General features: G+C 37.8%; 1 protein-coding gene across 5 annotated transcripts in view; it reads right to left on the reverse strand.

The window, feature by feature from the left end:
• Window positions 1-21,370, reverse strand: part of LOC137386871 (ras association domain-containing protein 1-like) — a 33,335-nt gene extending 11,965 nt beyond the window's left edge. The window contains exons 1-4 of one of the 5 annotated variants that reach the window (XM_068073060.1): window positions 21,254-21,370; window positions 19,787-20,362; window positions 18,125-18,200; window positions 17,188-17,309 (exon numbers count right to left, since the gene is read on the reverse strand). In XM_068073060.1, the coding sequence (XP_067929161.1) occupies window positions 17,188-17,309; window positions 18,125-18,200; window positions 19,787-20,339 (751 nt within the window). In that variant the 5' untranslated portion in view covers window positions 20,340-20,362; window positions 21,254-21,370. Of the gene's footprint in view, window positions 1-384; window positions 1,422-17,187; window positions 17,310-18,124; window positions 18,201-19,786; window positions 20,363-21,253 lie in introns of those variants that run through there. The other 4 variants (XM_068073061.1, XM_068073059.1, XM_068073058.1 and 1 more) reach the window with 4 other exon arrangements.
• Between the last annotated feature and the right edge of the window lie 492 nt (window positions 21,371-21,862).

The raw sequence follows: 21,862 nt of genomic DNA on the forward strand, positions 1-21,862 counted from the left end.
GGTATAACCTATCCCGGTACGGGCTAGTTAAAGACTATGTATTATATACTTCATTAATTTATAACGGCTATAGATGCTACCCATATTGGACCTTAATTAAAAGTGCATTGGGGATTAACATTAGATCAGGCACTAGGGGCCAATTCCAGACACTGACAATAAAACATGCAATGTGGGCTCTATCAGCAACACGACCTGTCTTATTAGGGTCTTAATAGCGGCAGATCGAGCAGCATATGGTAAATTCCCTGTAGCCGAGGATACAGACAAACTAATTATCTGCTAAAGACAATGACCTAAGTTCCTTTAACCAATTATTCTAGAATATAGATACAATAGAATGAGTCTAATCAACACAAATATGAATTGGGTAGTATAACTTACCATGAGAAGTAGATGCAGTAGCTTTACCAAAGTCATCTCTTCCTGACCTACTCTTGCATGTGCTTGCAGGTGACTCCAGAATGAACGTTTGCTTTTTGAATTCTTCCAAAAGATTTGCAACGCTTCCACAATGATCAATGCCCAAATGTAAGCTAGAAAGATCAAAAACTCCCTCAGCCCTGTGAATCCGAGAGCTTCGGTGTCCTCGAACTTCCCTTTCCCTCACTTTGCTGGAAGATTTTGCAGATAAACACTCTGTCGGACGTTTACTGCTCGGCACTGATCCTACAGGGTTTTGATGCACTTTTTCGTTGGCTCTGCTCGCACAGAAATTGGCAAGTTTAAAGTTTGATGATAGCTGAGTGTTTTTGTCCACTGTTGTCGGTCGCAAGTTTCCAGCTCGAGTTTGTGAGGTTAAAACATTTTTATTCGCTGATCCGTTTAACCTTTGTCTATCAGACAAGTGATGTGAGCCAAGTTCTCCGTTTGACAGTTGCCTTGCCTTATCTGTAAACTGGCCAGTTGACTTTGAGCTCGGTGCCTTTGTGGGCGTCCCATTCGATGCTGTTACAGTCCGAGCTTGCTTTCTCATCATCGCTTTACATCCTCATATAAACGTTTCACAGATAAAAAACACAGCTAATAGGCAAATGTTTGATCTCATCAAGCGAAGATAACAAATTATAACAACTCTGTTTATTACGGTTCTCCAGCTAAAACAACGGCGATGACTCCAAGATCACGATATAGTATGCTTCTAAAATATATTTTCTCGATCTAGCAGGATTTTGTTGTTACCCTTCGATGCTTTTCTGATCCTTGAGTGCCTTCAGACTTCTCTCAATTTGCTCACTAGTCTGATGTTGTCACTGAACTAGGAGCAGTGCGAGAAACCTCAGCCTCCAATCACCACACCATTAACTGATAATTGCCTCAGTTCAGAGGTCACGCGCATCCAGCTTGCGCTTGATACTATATACCCACAAAATGTAAACAAAGTCTTGTTTCTGGTTGGAGAGCGCCACTGCGCACTGGCTAAACTAGTGCCTTCCTAGAGATGTTATTACAAACGAAAAATCAGTGTACAGCTAGACTCGATTGCACAAGCTCACACGCTCATTCCTTTGTTCAGCTGTGAAGCATGACATCTGAATATGGCCGAGCTACTTATAATTGACAAGTCATTAGGTAGAAGGCTAGTTGTATTGTAGCAAAGTTGGTTAGCCAAATTGGTTATAATGAACGAGATGAAAGGAACTACTATAGAATTGAGGCAGCTATTACAGCTATTCATAAGACAGGCTAGTGTTGGCAAAGGATTACTGATATAACTGCTAACTACTGATTGAATAGTAACAAACAATACATTTACAACCTACGATATCCCTAAAAAAACACAATGCCCTATTCATACTACTCCAGTCCTTCTTCACTCTATATCTTGTCTGAGCATAATATTATCTTAAAGCAAACAGCATTAGCCCAGCTTGAACTGTGATAAAGCTTCTCTCTTATGATTACAATGTTGACTAAACCGTACCCAGAAGAATGAGTCACCAACTTTGTTCTATTCAAACAAACTTCTGCACCTGGCTAGCACTCTCCGGAGCCACAAGGGCTACATTAGCCACACTATTCACTACTCGGGAATGTTTTTATAAGGAAGTGCTATGGTTATATCCTAGTCACTAAAGAATACAACTGAAAAAATTACCACACCGAGAATAACTAACGTTTATCTGTTGATAGCTTCGATTGTGATAATTCAGATACAAAAAGTAGTATTACCTATAAATTGCTGTCAATGAAAGTCAGAAACTAGGGTTCAAATAAATTTGACATATTTAAAAACAAACTGATTCTGTTCATTGGTTAGTCGGTGTGTAGCTAAGTTGAACAAGCAAATTGTGACATTGTGCCTGCCATACCGGTTTCATTTCTCAAATAAAAAGAAATGTGTTTAATCCTTTTACTAAAATCATGACAACATAGTAAGACATAAAATTTGTAGTGAAACTGGAAAGGGAAATAATCTAAGACAAGCAATGGCCAGAGGCTGATGGTAGTTCTAAGGCAACTGGAAACGCCTATACACTTAATATGAGAGGAGGATAAACTACCATTGCACAAGTAATAGCAGGGTTACTACTGCAATGAATACACTCTGCATTCCTATCACTAAATAACTCCCGAAGCAGTTGATTTATAATTAATTAGTTCTACGGCTGTCATTATGGGAGTTGTTCACTCGTTGCATGAAGAGACAAATCCTGTAAGAACTCGTTTATCCCAAGAGAAGACAACTCATAAGCACACAATTCTACATCTGTAATTTTCTGCACTCACCATAATTATTGTAGTTGACACTTGCAACCAGGAGCCTTGCGGGTATAGAAATAAAGTAAACACATGGCTTTATATATTGTGACTATACATATTGTCAAGTTGTTAAGATAACAGTGCAATCTAGTGGCTAAACAGGGGCCACTGACAAGCTGGTTGATGCAATAACTCCGTTTTATAATATGCAACTGATATGAGGATCTGTACATGTACATTGATGGTGAATAACATGTTTATGGCTATAAATGAAGTGTTTGCTAACATTGACTCAAACTAAAAGGACTTGAGATACTCAGGGCAAGATGTTTTCAATAATCTAGCTAGAATAAAACTATGATAAAGTATATTTAAGATAGTTTACAATAACATAATGAAAAATGATTGGTATCACATGTTATATATGTAGGCATCCATGTAGAGCTTTAACAACCAAACATTTGTTTTCTGAAATGACAGCAAAACCAAATTTTAGCATAACTTTTGACGCTCAGTACATTTCAGTGACTCCAATGCTGTGATTTCATAACAAGTGACTTTGTGTATGGCCTTGAAATCTCAAACCAGCTATTTTGGTGAGCTACTGTCTGGCGCAGTATCACCGCTAGTAAACTAATCCATGTGAAGCTATGGTACAGTATATTGATCCTCTTCAGTTTCTAAGGCAGTTTATTAATGACCACACGCCGATTTTGTTTGTAGCCATTATTGCTAAAAGTAGTACAGAAGTAGTGATGCCATGTTGCTACAGTAGAAAACAAGCTAAGGTATACGGCCGGCATTGCCTAACATTTGTGATCAGAATAGCTCTATGCCCTTCACACAGTTTTCCTAAAATTGTTTTGTCGCTTACATCTTATCATATTTTCTTAATCATTGTGCTTCTATGCTTTGAGTAGGTTCGGGATTGGTTCCGTGCCAAATTATAGAAATGGTAGTTAGTTGCTGCAAGGAATGCTTGGGCTGTACCATTAAACAGACAGTTGGTCAAACCCATCAATGCGTTTCATGCTTAGAATGAGTTTGGAGTTGCCTGCTGCCGATGAATGTGCACCCTACCGCTTCAACTATTCAGAGTTTCACTATAAATCTCTCCAAGATTCATGATGTATCTCTCAAAGCAAAACTTGTTAAAGTTGACTCACTATCAGGTCAAGGTCACTTTTCAATTAATGCGTAGTGAACTAGTTGCACTAACTATGCCAGGATGACTGATCGTAGTGATGTAGTACCTTTACCTCTACTTAGGAGAGCTTAGCTGAATGTTACCGATTCAGATCCATCAGCAGTGAGTGTTTATAGCATATTGGATGGAACTTTTGCAGCGAATGCTTTCGCACAAATTTAGTGAAGAGTAAATGGACAAAATAATATACCGCGATGTGCGAAATAGAACGGGCCTCTTTGTTGGAAAACTAAATTTCTCATTTACAACATTGTTACTCATTGTGAATTTAGTCAATAGCCATAAATTATATATAAAATTAATCATCACTTTGCCCTTATTTAAAATATGTATACCAAACTGCTGTGAAATTATATTCTAAATTATTATGTAAGTTGAATTCTGAACATTTCATTTTTTAACGTTTGAAGATAACAATCTGAAATGATCACACCAGATACATTTATATTTGCTTGTTCCAAGTCCTACACATGTATAGTTACGATCACCTTAACTTTTAAGATCACCTTAACATGAGAATTCTTTAACAGAATATTTGAACAAGTATTTGATGCTGTGTTCAGAGTAATTTCCAGCGTAAGACCGTCAAAGATTCTCAGAACGTTGCAGTTTCCCAGTGATAGTGATGAGGTTGGTAAGAGTTAAAATATAATAACAAAAATTATAACTATCAGTTAGTTTAAGGTGTACCTAGTTTATGTTAAAGCTAATTACACGATGTATCTGCATCACCTCTATCCACAAACCTACTCATTACCATTCTATGAGCTGGATTCTTCAGAATAGCGACAACGTAACCCTTTTTCTATTGATTACAAGTTTGAATCCCACATGATGGAATTTTTTTTTAACTTCAAAACGTGGTTTCGGACAGACAGACGGACAAGGTTCTCATTATATTAAAGATCAGCTTTGTTTTTTATATAAAATTTCATTTATTACACTTAGCTTTTTACATAATTTTATGCAATGCGTTTGTTTTAATTTTCGTATAATACCTGCAGTATTTATCAAAAAATTTTTGTAAGTTTTTGGGCTATGGAATGAATTAAACGAACTTCAATGTATTCCAATTGGAATATTTGCGTCAACATACAACAGTTTACATACAAATAAGATTTTAGAGCAAATTAACTTTGTATTCAAACTTTGTACATCCAGTCACTGTATAAGTCGCAGCCACAGTATAAATGATCAGGAAAGGTTATGTAAGCTGGGACCAAAAAAACTGACAAGTCATCAGTGATGACGAAACAAGAGTCGAACATGACTAGCAAACACACCAGCATAAAAACCTCGTGAGCCAAACCAACAGCATTGCATCACACGGTGACTGCAACCTCAGCAGGCATGAAACCTTGTTGCCCAATGAAATGTTTTCATGACGGTTGCCAAGCATCTTCCGTAGTTATCACGAGTAATCATCAATAACCACAGCCAACTGGTAGAGAGCTGCTGACTGAGCATAACGCAATTAGCAGGCAGGTGGAGAGAAGATGGCCAAGATAAAGACCTATAAGGCAGCTAGCAAACATCAACAAGGATGGGCAGGGACTGTAATCTACCCATCCTCGTTGATGAGCAGATTACAGTCCCTAGGAACGGTCTTGATTTTTAACGATTCATATTGTTTCAAGCAAACCATAATCTTTTAGTTTCAATTATTTAAATTTCGTAACACTCACTGTTGTCCCACATTCTCACCTGTCTGCTAAGTTTCTGATAGCCCACTATTGTAAACCTGTTTCCGCTATCGATATCTCAATTGATGTAATACAGGTGAATTTGATGTTCCCATACACAGATGGCTCAAATAAAACGATCTTTCTTTCTCTATGCGAGTTTATTGAGATGAAGAGAAGACAACTACTACTCATAATAAAGACTACAACTACTACGAAACCTACCAGACATGGTTATTCTGCTATGAAAAATGGAGCATTGCATCATTGCCTTTTACACAATGGTTTTACAGCAAATACATCTTAAGACGCACTTACTTCCTACAGCCTTTTCACAGTGAGCGAGATTTTATATTTACATTGAACAACTTTTACTGGGTGTAAATATTTTAACTGATTGGTTTCAGTCTGCAACCAGTTGACCTCCTACATGATGCAGTAATCGCACCAGACACCTACATGATGCAGTAATCACACCAGACAATTACTTGTGATGCAGCAATTATAACACATTCTTCTGAAAACCCTATCAGCTGTAGGCTGTCCAGGTTAGCTAAGAAATAATCAAGCCATAAACACTGATCTAATTGTCACCACCAACATTTGAATATGTAAATAACCTCTACTTGTTATCAGTAGACTGAGCGAACTTTATTTCGCCCTTGCTCTCCTCCCACACAACTTACTACTTCCTCCCACCACTACTTCTACCAGTCTATTGCTACTACAATTATTGCTAGTACTACTACTACTACTTCCTCCCACCACTACTTCTACTACCCTATTTCTACTACAACTATTGCTAGTACTACTACTTCCTCCCACCACTACTTCTACTAGTACTACTTTGCTAGTACTACTGCTTCCTCCCACTATTAGTACCTCAACTAGTATTAGTATCCATTGGATAATTAAAACTATTACATCTATTATGATCATTGTAAGCATAAAGATAACAAGGCAGGTCAAAAACAGAACAGAACGAGGAAACAGGCCTTGGCAGGACATTCACTATGCTGCCACGACATGGTAAATCTGTATGTTTGCATCATCAGCAAAATAGAAATGGCAAATCTCCGCAAGTCGAGCAAGTTTAATTACTCGCAATTTTTGTCGAATGTTCCATGATTGCGAAAGATGGAAACGACACTCGGAACGGTGAGAGAAAAAATGCTACACTAGCTATTCCATTTTAAACAATTTAGTCATCATTATTTTGATTTGAACAGTTTCGAATCCGCCGCTGACCTCTGGCATAGAAACGATTTCCTGTTTAATAATTTTTATTTTCAAGTCCCATCATGCAAATCTCCATCGAAACACTTATCATATGGCGAGTCAATGTGTGCACAACTCCAAATTTTCATCATCCACATAGTAGATACACAGTGATTCATGTACAAATTACCAGTCTCCATGACCAGCAGGCATTTAGAGATGCTATACGCATCAGAGACTGCCCAAACTATCAGTGACCTTTCGTGTCAAGGAGCCGAGCTTCTGCAAGAGTCTGTTTTCAAGAGGCTGCTAATTGAGGTATCCAGAACCAAAATGTCGCTGCCCAAACCCCAGCACAACTCCTGACTCATCAAGAGATTAATTAACCACTAAACAGAGAATAGCCTAGCATTAACAGGATATATCATAGGATGAGCGTGCAGAGACCTCTTTGAAGAGAGGGGAGGGAACAATAAAGCCTCCTAGATCAGCCGTAAGAGAGCAATTAGGCCGATAGAGCTGCTATGACACACTTTCAACTGTTCTTTATTGCAATCATTGCATTGAAGGCAAAGTATTTAAGTTTGTGAAGAAAAAATTTGAAACTTCTATTCCATCAAATCAAGGCGTTATTTATCAGTGAAATGTAGCATGCAATTACCAAACTTCCACGAAGTGTTGCTACACAAAGAAAAGACATTCCGAGATCGTGGTCAGTAATCATGGGAATAGCATTTAGTTTGCAAATGATGTGTGGAGTGGCTAGGCCTTGTGCCCTCAGAGAAAGAATATATTAAGCAACACAAAACAGTTGGATGTGTTACACGTGATATCATTTTAGTGCTTTCTATTGATTGAATTCTATAGAATTACTCCAAGTGCTGGGGTAACACAATTCCATATGCATACAAGGTTCAGAGTCGAGCAGAAGGGATAAATGATCAGAAAGTTTTTAAAAAATAACCAAAAGTACATCAGCAGACCATTCTGAACCTATCGACTCCATGCTTGAAGAACCAACTCTAGTCATGTATTGCCTAATAAAACTCTTACTGAATGCCCACAACACTAGTATTAAGGGTCAGTGACCACACGTGTAAAGGCTGTCCGTTTGTCTCAAGTAAGTGTTAGGACTCTGAGGAGACACCATCATAAAAGACGTTGTCTGTCAACCATTCTTAGATCATAGCCCTGCTGGTAAAGAAGTGTTGAGCATATGACACTGAGAGAATACTAGCTTCCTTCATCTTGAAGCGATCCTAAGGCTAGAAGTGTCACATGGATGAACGAATCATTGATCAAATCACCAAAGGTTGGTTCACACTATATCACAGTAGGTCTGTGTTAATCCCGCAATACATCAGTGATCGTCTGTAATAATATTGTTCACACTATCACAAACCCATCCATGTTTACACCAGTGAGTAGTCCTTGACAGCACTCTCATTACACAATGTGGTCGCTGAAAAGATGAAATACTAGTCATGAAGTATAGATGAAGCTATCTGTGACAGCCAATCACTATCGCGAAGTAATGCACATTACCCAGACTGTCATGGATGCTCGGCGAAATGCTGGGAAAGTTTGACTTACGATGCAGCTGTCAAAGAATAATCAGCGGGAGGAGAATCCCGACATACCATTTACCACTTACCAGAAAAAGAAATGTCAGGGGATGTTCTCGATAGCCCTGAAGCCAAAATGAGGGAGTTGTTTGCCCATTAAAATGTCCTTAAAAACTTGGGAGTGAAAATGATGGAAACGGAAATGAGTTTCGGGAGCATAAAATTAGGGAAGAAGGTGGAGCTCTAGGCCATAAGAATACCAATTACTTCCCAATGCTAAACATATCAACAACGAATAGCCATACAGAAACAGGATTATGTCTACTAGTGACTACTGCTACTAAATACCATGGCAGTATGACACGAAACCAAACATCTGATAGACCAAAAAAGTTCTCACAAGAACAAAACTGAAAAAACATACCTTAGTGGTTTCAAAGCCATTTACTGACATGTCTGCAAATTGACTTGGGTGACAGATGTCAGCATTATTCTCTACCCTAAATGCTCAACCGTGGTATCATATTCATGAAGCGTATTATATTACTATCATTATTCAACTAACAATCACTTATCAAGTCTGAAAGTTGACCACCTCAATTTATGCTGCATGAGAATTATGACATAGGACACACGAACTCATGGTCACATGGACATATGGTGGGTAAAATAGACACATGGTGGGTCATGGACACATAGAGAAGCAAGAGATTGGGTTGCAAGAAAGAAAAACAACATTAGAATTGCAGATGTTCAGTATAACAGCTTTCATGTGCAGGAGAAAGCAGCATTGACAATGCCAAAGTCTAAAGAGGTAGTGAGATACCACCCAGTCTCTTAACGCAATGATGCTCTCACGAGTGTCCCAACATTTCATCGTTGTCCACATTCCATGGGCAATCAAAGCAAACACCATTCCAAAACCAACAACAAACCTCAATTGATTGTATTATTTGTGGCAAAGCAAGAGCCATACAAGTAGGAAAACAGGATTTATAAAATCGAGCATACCAAAGCTGTTGATGGGATGCAGACATGAACTTCACCAAACCAGCATAATTCTAGCAGACCTCTGCGTGTCAGAGAACCATGACTCATCGATGATGATGTGAAAAGAATCTGGTTTTTCAAACTTAATGGGACATCTAATGACCGCAGGCGCATATATTGAGCAAATGTAAATAGAATGCATACCGATGGAATTAGTCATACAATTCTATCACTGATCCCTGTGGTATTCAAATGATGGAGAAAAGGTAACTGATATAAGAGACAATTAGAAAAAAAACTCAACTTGACTTCTGATTGGCTACACACCATGGTTTACCGCTAGTAATATTTTGCCAACGCAGATGTGGTCGGTACGATTGGTTTACTTTTTGCATTAGCCAATTAGAAAAGCGATGACAGACGCCCAACGTTACTATAATAGTCGACATATCCATTTTATTAGAAAAATTATTAATAGTCATTGGCTAGTCAGAATGCACGAAAATAAAACTGGTTGCGCGATAACATGAATAAACAAGAATCCAGCAACTACTAAAAGTTGAAACGATTTTGCAATTGGGCGATCGATCGGACTTTGCAATTGGTCGATTGATCGGACTGCTGAATATAATCAAAAGCGCAGTAAACACAATTTACCATTAACTGTTTAGATATAAGATAGCGTGTGATTTCAGATTGTAATATGGCAGAATAGAAACAAAAACTAGTGTAAATTTCTCTTAAAAACTTAAATTTCTGTGGTATGAAGGTGTTGCTAAAGCCTGGTTTTCATATGACAGCGCAAGGAGCGCAACAAGGCGCACGACGTCGTGCGTAGGCCAGTTGTGATATGGAAACATCAACGCACGATGGTCGCGCGACGTGCGTACTCTGATCGCAAGTATCCAACAGAATGGATCCTTGCGATGGGTGCGTGCGATTATGTATCCCACAATACACCGCTAAACCTTTTCAACCTATCCCACAATTCCAGCGAAGGGCTTTGTTCCGAAGAAATCGGTCTCCCGTACGAAAGAGTAAGCCTGATTTTTATATGACAGCGTAATTTCGCAATGGAGGTCTGTTTTTCCGAAGAAATATGTCTCTCCTACGAAAAAGTAAGAAAATATCCACCTTGTCCAATGCAAGCATGGAGCTTACGCGCGATAAGGAAACACTGCCTCGCGGCCCAAGAAATGCATTGCGCACGATCACCGGGCCGCGCGCGATCATTGCGCTGTCATATGGAAACCAGGCTTAAGGTGTACCAGACATGCAGCCAATTCTGAAGTCAGGCAATAGTAATGATAGAGTCATATAGTCAGAATAGAGGAGATAAAACTCTGACTGTGATGGAAAGTTAACATTGGCTATCGTAGAATAGCGACTACCATCTAAAAGGTCAACATTTCCACAATTGTCTCTTTCTACCAGCTGATAATCACAGCCCTAACTATCGATCCAACACTCCCAGCCTCGACGGCGAGTGCTTCAAGGTAAATATTCTTATCACTGTGTGACTCGGCAAAGATATATGATGGGGAAGGTAAACTTAATGACATTCTATAACAAGCTGCGAATAGTAGTTCTGTGATTCTAGGGAAGCGATGACCACTCATACACTCATTATGAATAAGGTTCCTCATTATACACAGCATTCACCCTCAACTTCATTCAAGGCTACGTTAGAGACAACTCCAGTATTATTACTGCTGAATCTACATGTACACATCTGCTGAATGGACAGGCGCTAGGAGCCAATTAATTCCTATTGTCTAGATATTTACTGGTAAGTGCTATTGATTATCCTCTTGTTTACTAGCAGCAGGCCTCTATCAAGATTGCAGCAAGCTGCTAGGACCAAATGCCCAATATCGCATCTCAGTCAACAGTTCAAAGATCAAATATAGAGCAAAGCTATAGGACAAAATAACTCCATGGTGAGTTGGCAATATTGTAAACAGCTGTCTGCATTCATTCGCCATGCCATCTGTGGCAAGCATGAAAGTGAACCAAGGACTCGCCTGATGTAGAGGTAGAAATATTTTAGTGCTGACGAAACCAAAGACATGCCATGCCACCGATTTTAACAGATTCGCAAACTTTTTTCTCCACCTGAGTATTTGTTGTTAATTCACAGTTCTAGCTAATTTTCAGAGCAAATCATAAAAGTTCCACAGCCACCATTTTTAGCGACATTCAGTTTTGTTAACAAAAACCCGTTAAAAATCTCAATCTGAACCATACCACATTAATTTTACGCATGCAAACTTTTATAAAGATTATGTTTTACCAAGCACAAGAAATTTGGTAATTCCAGCTAAAAAACAAAATGATCATATATTTGTAGACAATTCTAATCCCAAACAGACCAATCCAACATATTCTTGGATCAACAAGTTTCAGTTTTGAATAAAATAATATTCAATAAAAGATAATAGCTGGGTGACTTTTTCTTACATAGAATACGTTTTTGTAATCAAGTACACGGCAGAGGTAACATTGTCTTCATTACTATACTATCCCTTGAAGCATTTCAATATTCTAGGCTCATATCACAAGGTCTAGTATGGTTTGTTTCTATTCAACGATCGGGTAATCAGTGAAAGATTGGGAAAATTTGGGGGATGTTGAATGCTGTTTGTGAACCAAGCAAAGCAAACCATTCACACAGACTACATTAGAATATGTCAGTTCCTGGTTCGGAGCACGCCATGCAAAGCTAGTATAAAACTATCATAGGCGTGTCCGGTGGGATGTTACGTATAATAGGCTATTGGAGAGATGAAGTTGTACAGCGTGGTACATTATGCAAAAATATAAATATATACATCTAAATGAAGATAATCTCACACACTAGTAGGGATATACAGCAGTTGCTCGCTGACAAGATAGCTGTGATGCAATTCAACAATGATTGACCAGAATCGGTAAAAATAAAACCAGCAACACTTGAAAAGAAGTAGTACAGGTAGTCGTCGACTTACAATCCCATTTTGTTCCGGTTGACCAGTCATAAGTCGATTCGGACGTAAGTCGATTCGGACGTAAGTCGATTCTATATATTCTGTCGATTCTGATCTAACTTAATGAATTTAGCTTACTAAACACATACTTGAAGGATGTTTTAGTATTTATTTTAGTAAACTTCAAACTTTTAACTAAGATTTTATCATTTATCTGTTTGCGAATCTTTTTTTACCATATCGGATAACACTGAACACGCCATGGCGCGCAACGTTTATCTCTTAATATTGTATATAATCAGTGCACAAATCGCCAAATTTTAATTTCGAGAGAAATTATTGTCGATATTATATGGCACAAAAAATTCACCTTAACAAAAAGTTAACGAAAAAGCTTAATGAAAATAACGAAGAACGGCTTTCTACGGATGTAGTCGTAAAGCCGGGTGGACGTATGTCGCATAGGTCGTAAGTCGGTAACTACGACCTATGCGACTACGACCTCTTATAAATAGGAATGTCATCTTATTTCCTTGAACATACAACCAACTAAGCCACCTTTGGACTTGATCTACTAGAGAAGAAGTGCATTTAGAGTAAGACAATTAGATGACATGACTTTGGTGTTCAAATAGCCAAAAAGTTGAAATACGATTTGGCATGCGATACCGTTCCTTCTTCTTACGATTTATAACTTTTAGAAGCGGTCAATAGAAGCGCTATAAAGCAACAAATGATAATGATAAACTGATCCTTAGCATAAACACGACCTGTTTAATAGTTTCGACGATCTAAAACTGAAATGTGTCGAACCTTTTGGAGCAGACGTTCTGGCATGAGACTGTTTGATGTGACGATTTCTAGTGCAGGACCTTTTGGCGCAGGTGAGAAGTTCAGAATTTATCGATCTTTCGTTGTGACTTATGGCTCAACAAATTTTAAGTATAAGTGGAATAGAAAATTTTTAAATGTTCAAATTTAAGTATTTAACAAATGTAGTTCAGAGACCCTTCAATCAAATGTTGGCAAAGTGAATGTAAAAATGCATGCTAAGGAAGAATCCATACTAAAGATGGTGAAGTGATTAGTGAAATAAACCAGCATGGTCACGGATCATCAGCTGCATCAATTGAATCTGCTCACTTTAAATGAGCAATATAACATCGAGTGAAATACTTAACTGAACGAGTGAAATAAACTAAAATAAAACGAAATTTTATTTTTTAAGTATTTTGAAGACATTAAGGTATTGTAAAGTTTCATGAATAAAAATTTTTTATTCTTTTTTATTATATTTATTCAATTTATTTATTGTAGATAAGAATAGATCTTTCTTCGGTATAAAAAGAGCAGTGCTAAGTTTGGCACCAGAAAGTACTATACAGCCTAGACATGTATGAATGAAAATACTAATGTATTGATGATGAATATCCAGCTTCTGACAAAACATAACCTAATCCACTATTGGTCAACTGAAACATCGGTAAACAGCACTAGTGCTGCCGACATGAGCTCTGATTTATTGTCTATACACGAAACATTTTTACTTCATGATTTGAAATTGCAAAATGGCTACAAAACTACATTAGTGTTTCGATTCACTTTAAACCATCAATGGCTTCTCCATTTACCAAACTCTTCTTCGAAAATATTGTGCAATAAATTTGACCAACTAGACAATAATATAGCTATTATGGTTGAAAGCTAAGAGTTGTTACAAAAAAGCTTACACAAAATTTTAGTAGATTTTATCAGAAAGCTTCGGTATTTTTCTATCATTTGCAATTACTTTTTTATGTTTGAAGTGATCTGACTGCCAGGATGTTCCAAGATTAAAATCAACAAAACCTGATCACGGTTAAAACCTTCGATTTAAGCCAAAGTGTGATTATAACATCTACGGTAGATACAGAGAGATCAACGGAATAGAGACACGTAACGCTGCAACATGAACAACAACACAGAAGTGTTAGTAGGTGAGCAACAAGTGATATCATTTTGGCACATGTAAGCATTTTAACCACGATTAAGTTTTGTTGATTTTAATTTTGAAACATCCAGGCAGCCAGGTCATCTCAAACATCAAAAACAATTGCAAATAATAGAAAAATACCGACACTTTTTGATAAAATCTACTAAACCTTTGTAAAGTTCATCTTCAGCAAAGTGTGGTTATGGTGAACTGCTCTGCGGCAGTCAGCAAGCCACAAACATGGAATATGCTGGTAGAGACAGAGGCTAGATGTAATAACACGGTCCCGACTAATCAAGTACCAATCAACAAGTAATAGCTAATCAAACAAACAACAACCCAGCAACAATAGACATTTAATATAGGACTGTATGCGCTACACGGTAGACCAGTCGCAGCAAGCAAGCACCAACCAAGTCAAGTGAATATATACACCTAGTAACGACCAAGAGATGGTTCAACTTGAGATAAGAGTCCAACAATCACCAACTAGTGGACTAGTTACTAAGAGATCCTACCAAAACAAACCGGCTATCACAGTTTGGGACAGGAAGTTCTCTCATCATTTATAATCACTAACCACAGGAAATAAGTGAATCAGATGATGTCAAAACAGTGTCACAATACTGGCCATACTTGAAGTTGAATTTGTAATACACGCTTCAATGAACAGCAATCCATTAGTCATAGAAGTGCGAGTGACTAACAAATAACAAAACTTTTTTAAATAAGTTCAATACTTATGTAAACTGAATTAGCCTAAGTCATGTGTGGACAAGGCAGGTAAATGTATCGTAATATTTACACAAGCTAAAGGTTCTCTAGCAGTTTCTATTCTATTAGCAACCAAAATCTAGGAGACAAGTTCTCACGAGACACTGAAATGACGCATTCCTTTGTGAGCGGTTCACAATACTATGGGAAATGGCAGCACACAGGCAGCACACTGGCAACACACAGGCAGCGAGTCAAAATGGTGATTGGAAAACTTAAGACATAGTGGTCAACCTTGAATTTATTTCAACTTTTCTGGTCACTGTAGTTATACAACCGTTTGAGTTGGCAAGTCACAAAGATACGCAAGGGGTTAATCTGAAGGTATTCAAGTATTATGTGAAATATAAAATCTCACTACAGTGTCGCTATTACATGTGAACATGACTTGGGTACGAAATGCTAACTTCAATTAGCTACAAACTAGGAAAAACGGTACCAAAAGTCAAACATTTTCAATTAACAGACGTGTGGAGTAATGAAAGTATTGATAAACATGCCAAAAGATTAGCAATTCTAGTTATGTAATCATAGCGGAGTTGATACACCGCAGACTCCATTAGTGCTACATGCTCTCTAATACCCTATCTCTCATTAGGGCCCTTCAACACGCTGCCAGTTGCTGCCAGTTGGTAGAAAGGGGCACTGGATAACCCTAATAATTAATATATAAATCAATCGACCAGATATATACTGCAGCTGATTTGCTTGCCCGCTGCCACACTTCAGCATGACAAGCAAACTCAACAATCTCATTCTTCCTCTACTGAGCATGCCATCATCTTCACACAGCACAACCATTTCTGCTGCTATGGTAACACATTTTACGTCTCATTATCTGACTTGAAGACCACTAGTAGATTAACTCCATTGAGCTGGAACAACTAGGCATTTCCATAGGCGATAAACATTACAATACATTACTATGCTTCTGTTGTTTCTTGTATACATGTACATGTATTACTAGCACTAGATGGTAGAATACTACCGACGCCACAATTCTCAACAGCTTACGAGCATCCAACTCCTTATATTTAGTGCCCGAGCAAACCAGCAATAGTATGAAGATGAGAGACTGGAAAAAACTATTCCTCAGACCATCCTATGTTGTGTAAAGCAATACATGATTGTCTGCTCACACTTGTATTTCAACAGACTGGCAAGAGTCAGATAAAGTGATGACATGTTACGTCAGAAGCTATCATGCTTTTTCATTGTTGATAGGATGGTAACCTACCCCCTTTCTGCTTCATTTTATTACTTTCTAGCTCAGTCTTTGATTTCAAAATACGTGCAGATGTTATGAAATTGACCCTTTTGAATATTCAGTCTCACTTGCTGAAATATTTTCAACACAATATTGTATGCAGGATTCAAAACCGCTATCACGCTGGCCATCTGCGCACAACTCGCAATGTTTCACTGAGCAATGTGGTCATACTTTTTTTCTTCATTACACAACACAATGACTTATATGTACATATCTTCAACACAATGACTTATATGTACATATCTTCATAACACGGTGACTTGAATATGTACATATCTTCTTAACACAATGACTTACACGTACACATCTCTATAACACAATGACTTATACGTACATATCTCTATAACACAATGACTTATACGTACATATCTCTATAACACAATGACTTACATGTACACATCTCTATAACACAATGACTTATACGTACATATCTCTATAACACAATGACTTACACGTACACATCTCTATAACACAATGACTTATAGGTACATATCTCTATAACACAATGACTTACACGTACACATCTCTATAACACAATGACTTATACGTACATATCTCTATAACACAATGACTTACACGGACACATCTCTATAACACAATGACTTATACACACATATCTCTATAACACAATGACTTACACGTACATATCTCTATAACACAATGACTTATACGTACATATCTCTATAACACAATGACTTATACGTACATATCTTCATATAGAAACTTGATATAGCAATAATAAGAGCCCACGGAAACATGACAAGATCAATTTATTTTAATGATGACAACTCAGTCTGTTAAGAAATATAAGAGATCGTGCACTGGCGCATATGAACTTACTGACACACTGTAGACAGACTGTGCTCCTTCCCCAGACTATGTGTGCACAAAGGTCGCACCAGCTAGGCTCAGCAATGCCTACCGCAAGGAACCTGTGCCCATGCAGTGTCCGTCTCCTAAGCCTACAAAGAATTGCAAAAATTGTTAGACATGACCAAGCTTTTGAGTCATAGCCAACTTGGGAATGTCATACGAGATAATAATAGAAGCAAAACAAAATAGAAGTGACACCTAGAAGGCCAGGTAAATCATTATTAAATGCTCGAAAAGAGTGAAATAGCAACTGTGAAAACAATCATTGTTTGCATGATGTGGATGATGTGAATTTGGAGTTGTGCGCGTGTTGACTTGCGATAATGTTTCAATAGGAATCTGTGTGTTGTGGATTAACACACTAGTTTATTAAAAAAAGATAAGGACTTCTTTGCCAGTTGTCATAGTCGCCGAAATCAGACTGTTCAAATCGAATTAAAATGACTGAGGTGTGAAAAAAGCTTAAAATGGAATCGCTTGTGCGGAATTTTCTTGCGCATCATTCGCAAGCGCTGTTTTCAACTTGCGCAAACATGAAACATTTGATAAAAATTAGTGAGCAACAGAACTCGCTTAGTTTTGCTGCTTTTATCTTGCAGATGACGCAAACTTGTGGATTACTGCCGCATGGAAAGATAGCGATAGCTAGTGATAGTCTCGATGCTTGACCAGCTGCTGCAGGTAGCCTGTGCAAGGCAGCTGAGATTAACAACAATTCATGCAATGAATCAGTATTCCCTCGAGGTGCTCTCTTTGTTCATTTATACAGTTATCCTCTTACTCCAAGTACCAAAACCTCAAGGATATGATCTATGAAAAGTTCATAGGCAGATACAGCCGCTTCTACTACCATAAAGAAAGTATGGCTTCATTTTAGCCTTCAACGATTCAGCAATCAACCAACCTTTCATTCCTCCACTTCCTAGCCTCTTTGTTAAAAGCCTTTTGGTAGTCCAAATAATGTTGGTGGGCAACCATAGCTACAAACGACAGTATATACAACACATGCACTTCCACAACAAAGCCAAGCATTCTATTACACAATACCTCGGGTCAACTCACAAATACATAATGTGATCAAGTGAAAAGGATGACGGAAGAGATATTGGAACAGGTAAACTACCCTCAACGGGATATCCAGGTAAATCAATACGACTGTCTTAAGCCGTGGTCACACGGGCACCGAACCGAACTAAATGACGCAAAACGACGTCGTTTTCAGCTCTAAAAAGTTCGGCTGAGGACATTTCTGGCCGAAGCGAACTATTTCGGTACTGCTCGAAATTTCGTGCCGAACCCTTGCTCTTATTGGCTGGTTAAAATTCTAGAATTCTAGCGAGCACGCGTCACATTTTTTCTTACGTGCGTGTGAGTAAAGTTAAAAAAGAAATGGGACGATACTTTTATTTCGTTAAATAAACAACATGAAGCAATTTACGACAAGGTTCACCCGGACTTGTGATTGGGTTGCATAAATGTAAGATGTTGCACTTAAGTTTTGCATAAATGTAGGGGAATGGTTGTGATTTTCTTTCGTGTAGAATACAAGTAATGTGTCATATTCATCCTGATGAACTATCGTTGACTGATTTATTTATGTAAAACCACAGTACTATGATAAAGACTGTTTTTGTTTGTTATGTACTCAGCATAGAAAAACATTCATATGTTAATAAAAAAAATATAATTATGTTGATGGGAAGGGTTAGCAAAATATTTGTATCGAGTGATTTATTTTGAGCAGCCGAACGATCTTCTGATAAATCTGCTGTGTAATTATAATTTATAATTGTTCCTCAAAGTTTTTTTGTTTACAATAGAAATATTTAACTCAAATACATAACAACTACTAATGAAACCGTGTCCTGTCTCTATACGTATGGTATCTAGGAAGCGAAGTTACTTCGGTGGCCGTGTGACATGTGCCACGAACCGAACCAGCCTCCGAACCGAACCGATCCTACGTCGGTTCGGTGCTCGTGTGACCACGCCTTTATGCTCATCACTGCCATCAAATAATCTGCTAGTGATGATTATTCGCAGAAACTGGCAGCACTAGCTGACCTTACTACTGGGGATAAAGCTTTAGAACTAGCTAAAAGAAACCCGCTCATTATTCGACAATGCAAAATTATACACAACATTAGATCTACAGTTAACAGTTGGATCGCTGTCAGCAAGACTGCGTACGAATATCATATAAACCCAGACACATTTCAGTCTGACCCAGATACTAGCAAAGTAACTTCAGACGGCTAAGAATCCTTTTTCGAAATATAAGATATTTAAAAGAAAAAGAATGAAGATCGCTAACCAATCCTTTTTGGCATTTTACGGTATAAAAGTTTGTAATATTTGTTTTCCGCAGTGTATTTCTGGTAGAAAGAACCATTCGACGCACCCTTATCTCCAATCTTTGATCATCTATCAGCGCGCCAGCCAGTTTTGACTTAGGGATTGCAAACAATCGTTTCCCAATGAATACAAAATCAAGCTAAAGCGATAAACATCAAGAGGATGTGGCAGATAGATGCTCATCTCTCTAGCAGGTAATTAATTTGCTGACCTTGTCTGTGGGCACGCTCTGACAAGCTCTGATAGAGTGTCTCTAACATAGGTCGATAAACATCATACCATTCATACACAAAGTTGAACCATGGTTTGGAGCTGATGTTTGGGGTGACACTTTCCATTTGTGGCTCCTCAATCATTGGAGCTGGACTTAGATCAGATTTCAACACGAGAGGTGACTTTCGCTGAACTACTGATCTTTTTAGTCCGCCACTAGAGGGTTTTGACAAATTGCCTAATGAGCTGCTTTTTAATATAGGCTTAGGAGGTAAAGACGGCTTAGATCGTTTATCCCAAGAATGGCTTCCAGATTTTTTTTGACGTTCTATGGCTTGTTTCTCCGCTATTTCCTGACGAAGTGCAACTTGATTAGGTACCAGAACAGAACGCCTGTGATTGGATCGGTTCTCGCAATTGGAAAGTACTCCAGGAGTTGATTTGCGTCCTGATAAATTAACTTTTTCAATAGAGCTTGATTTTTCTGAGGCTACACGCCTAAGTTTGACTCCAAATTGACTAGCCGAATGATCTGCTTGAGAAAGCTCCATCACTATGATTGTCAAATATCCACCTAAAAGAATTTAATATTGATAGTCTGGCAATACAAACGCCTGCTTGAATATGTTAAAATTGTTGCATCTTATAAAATATGTCAAATGAAACAAAATTTAGACTGGCTATTTAGCAATGATTGTTATTAGCTAACAAGTATCAGCCACATAAAAATAAGAACACAGAGCCTATCCCAAACAAAGAGCAGTAGCCTATGGAGTGTGGGCATGTCACCTTATTAAATACTGAACGTTAAACACCACCTAAGCCGAGCAACTAACTATCAAGCAAATATGTTTATACTGAATAATAGTTAGTTTTTTTAAATAATTCGTTAAATGATAACATCTACAAGTTTTAACAAAATAGATTATTAGCTATTGATTATAAGTCACCAACGACCATCACCAGGCAAATATACTCAGAGCTATTCTTTTAGTGGGTCATATAACACTCGGATGAAAAGCCACCGGTATATATGAAGTGCCACATATGGTTTAAGATCTGTTTCATATGGTTTAATATCTGAAAACTTTGTGAAATGAAAATACAGAATGCTGCCGAGTTTATTCTTGATTGCTTGAGAACCCAGTCCTCATATATCTTACGCAATGGGATATTAAACTAACTAGTGAACTATTATAGTATGTATGGTAGCATGCATATGTGGAACAAAGAGCAATAACGTACCGAAAAACACGCAAAATGTTACAAAATAACAAGGTCTACAACGATCGACTACGGACGATTATTTAACCATTTCACTGTTCGACAGCAGTCTTACCAATGATATACAGCCCCCACAGTGGAGGGCTGTATATCATTGGTCTTACCGAAGAATATATCAGTGAAATGAAAAATGGAACAAAAATCTAAAACGCTGATCGTCCACTAAATATAGTAAACTTACACGTTATAAAATTTTAATCCCAGACGCAACTTGCCTTGGTTTGTCACTCAGTAGTTGAAATTAAAATCTTAAAAGAGAATAGCCTAAACAAAACTAAGCAAACGTTTCATGTGATACTCGTGGAAATGCTTTTAGCTTGTCTGTGTTTTTAAATTTGTAAATACGACTAAAATATCGATATAGTGCATGTTTTCGAGTTAGATGTGAGCGGACGCTTGGCTTACTATTAAATTGGTCAATCAGAACGCAGTATTTTGTTAGCAAAGTTTCAGCTATGTTTGTAAAAATATGAAGGGCTCCTCAACTTTCTTCGCTAAGAAATGTCTCTGAAAAAGAGCAAACTGCGCCAAGTAAGGGTTTTTCCAATATGTTTGCTGCAGATTTCTATCTTGACGTAAACGGTCGTGAGGCAGCCATTAGTCAACATAGTAAAAACTTTGTCGATTGATAACTGGTTTAAGCTTGGTAAGCATTTAAAACTATTTTATAAAGTCACTTACTTATATGTTATTATTTTAATGAATCTTTTAACCGTAGCAAGAAATGTTTAGCCTTGTTATAAATTATCATGCAGTATAAGGATAAATGAATATTTCGCGCCTGATCAGC

This window comes from Watersipora subatra, chromosome 2, assembly GCF_963576615.1.
Source record: "Watersipora subatra chromosome 2, tzWatSuba1.1, whole genome shotgun sequence".
Classification (NCBI taxonomy): domain Eukaryota; kingdom Metazoa; phylum Bryozoa; class Gymnolaemata; order Cheilostomatida; family Watersiporidae; genus Watersipora; species Watersipora subatra.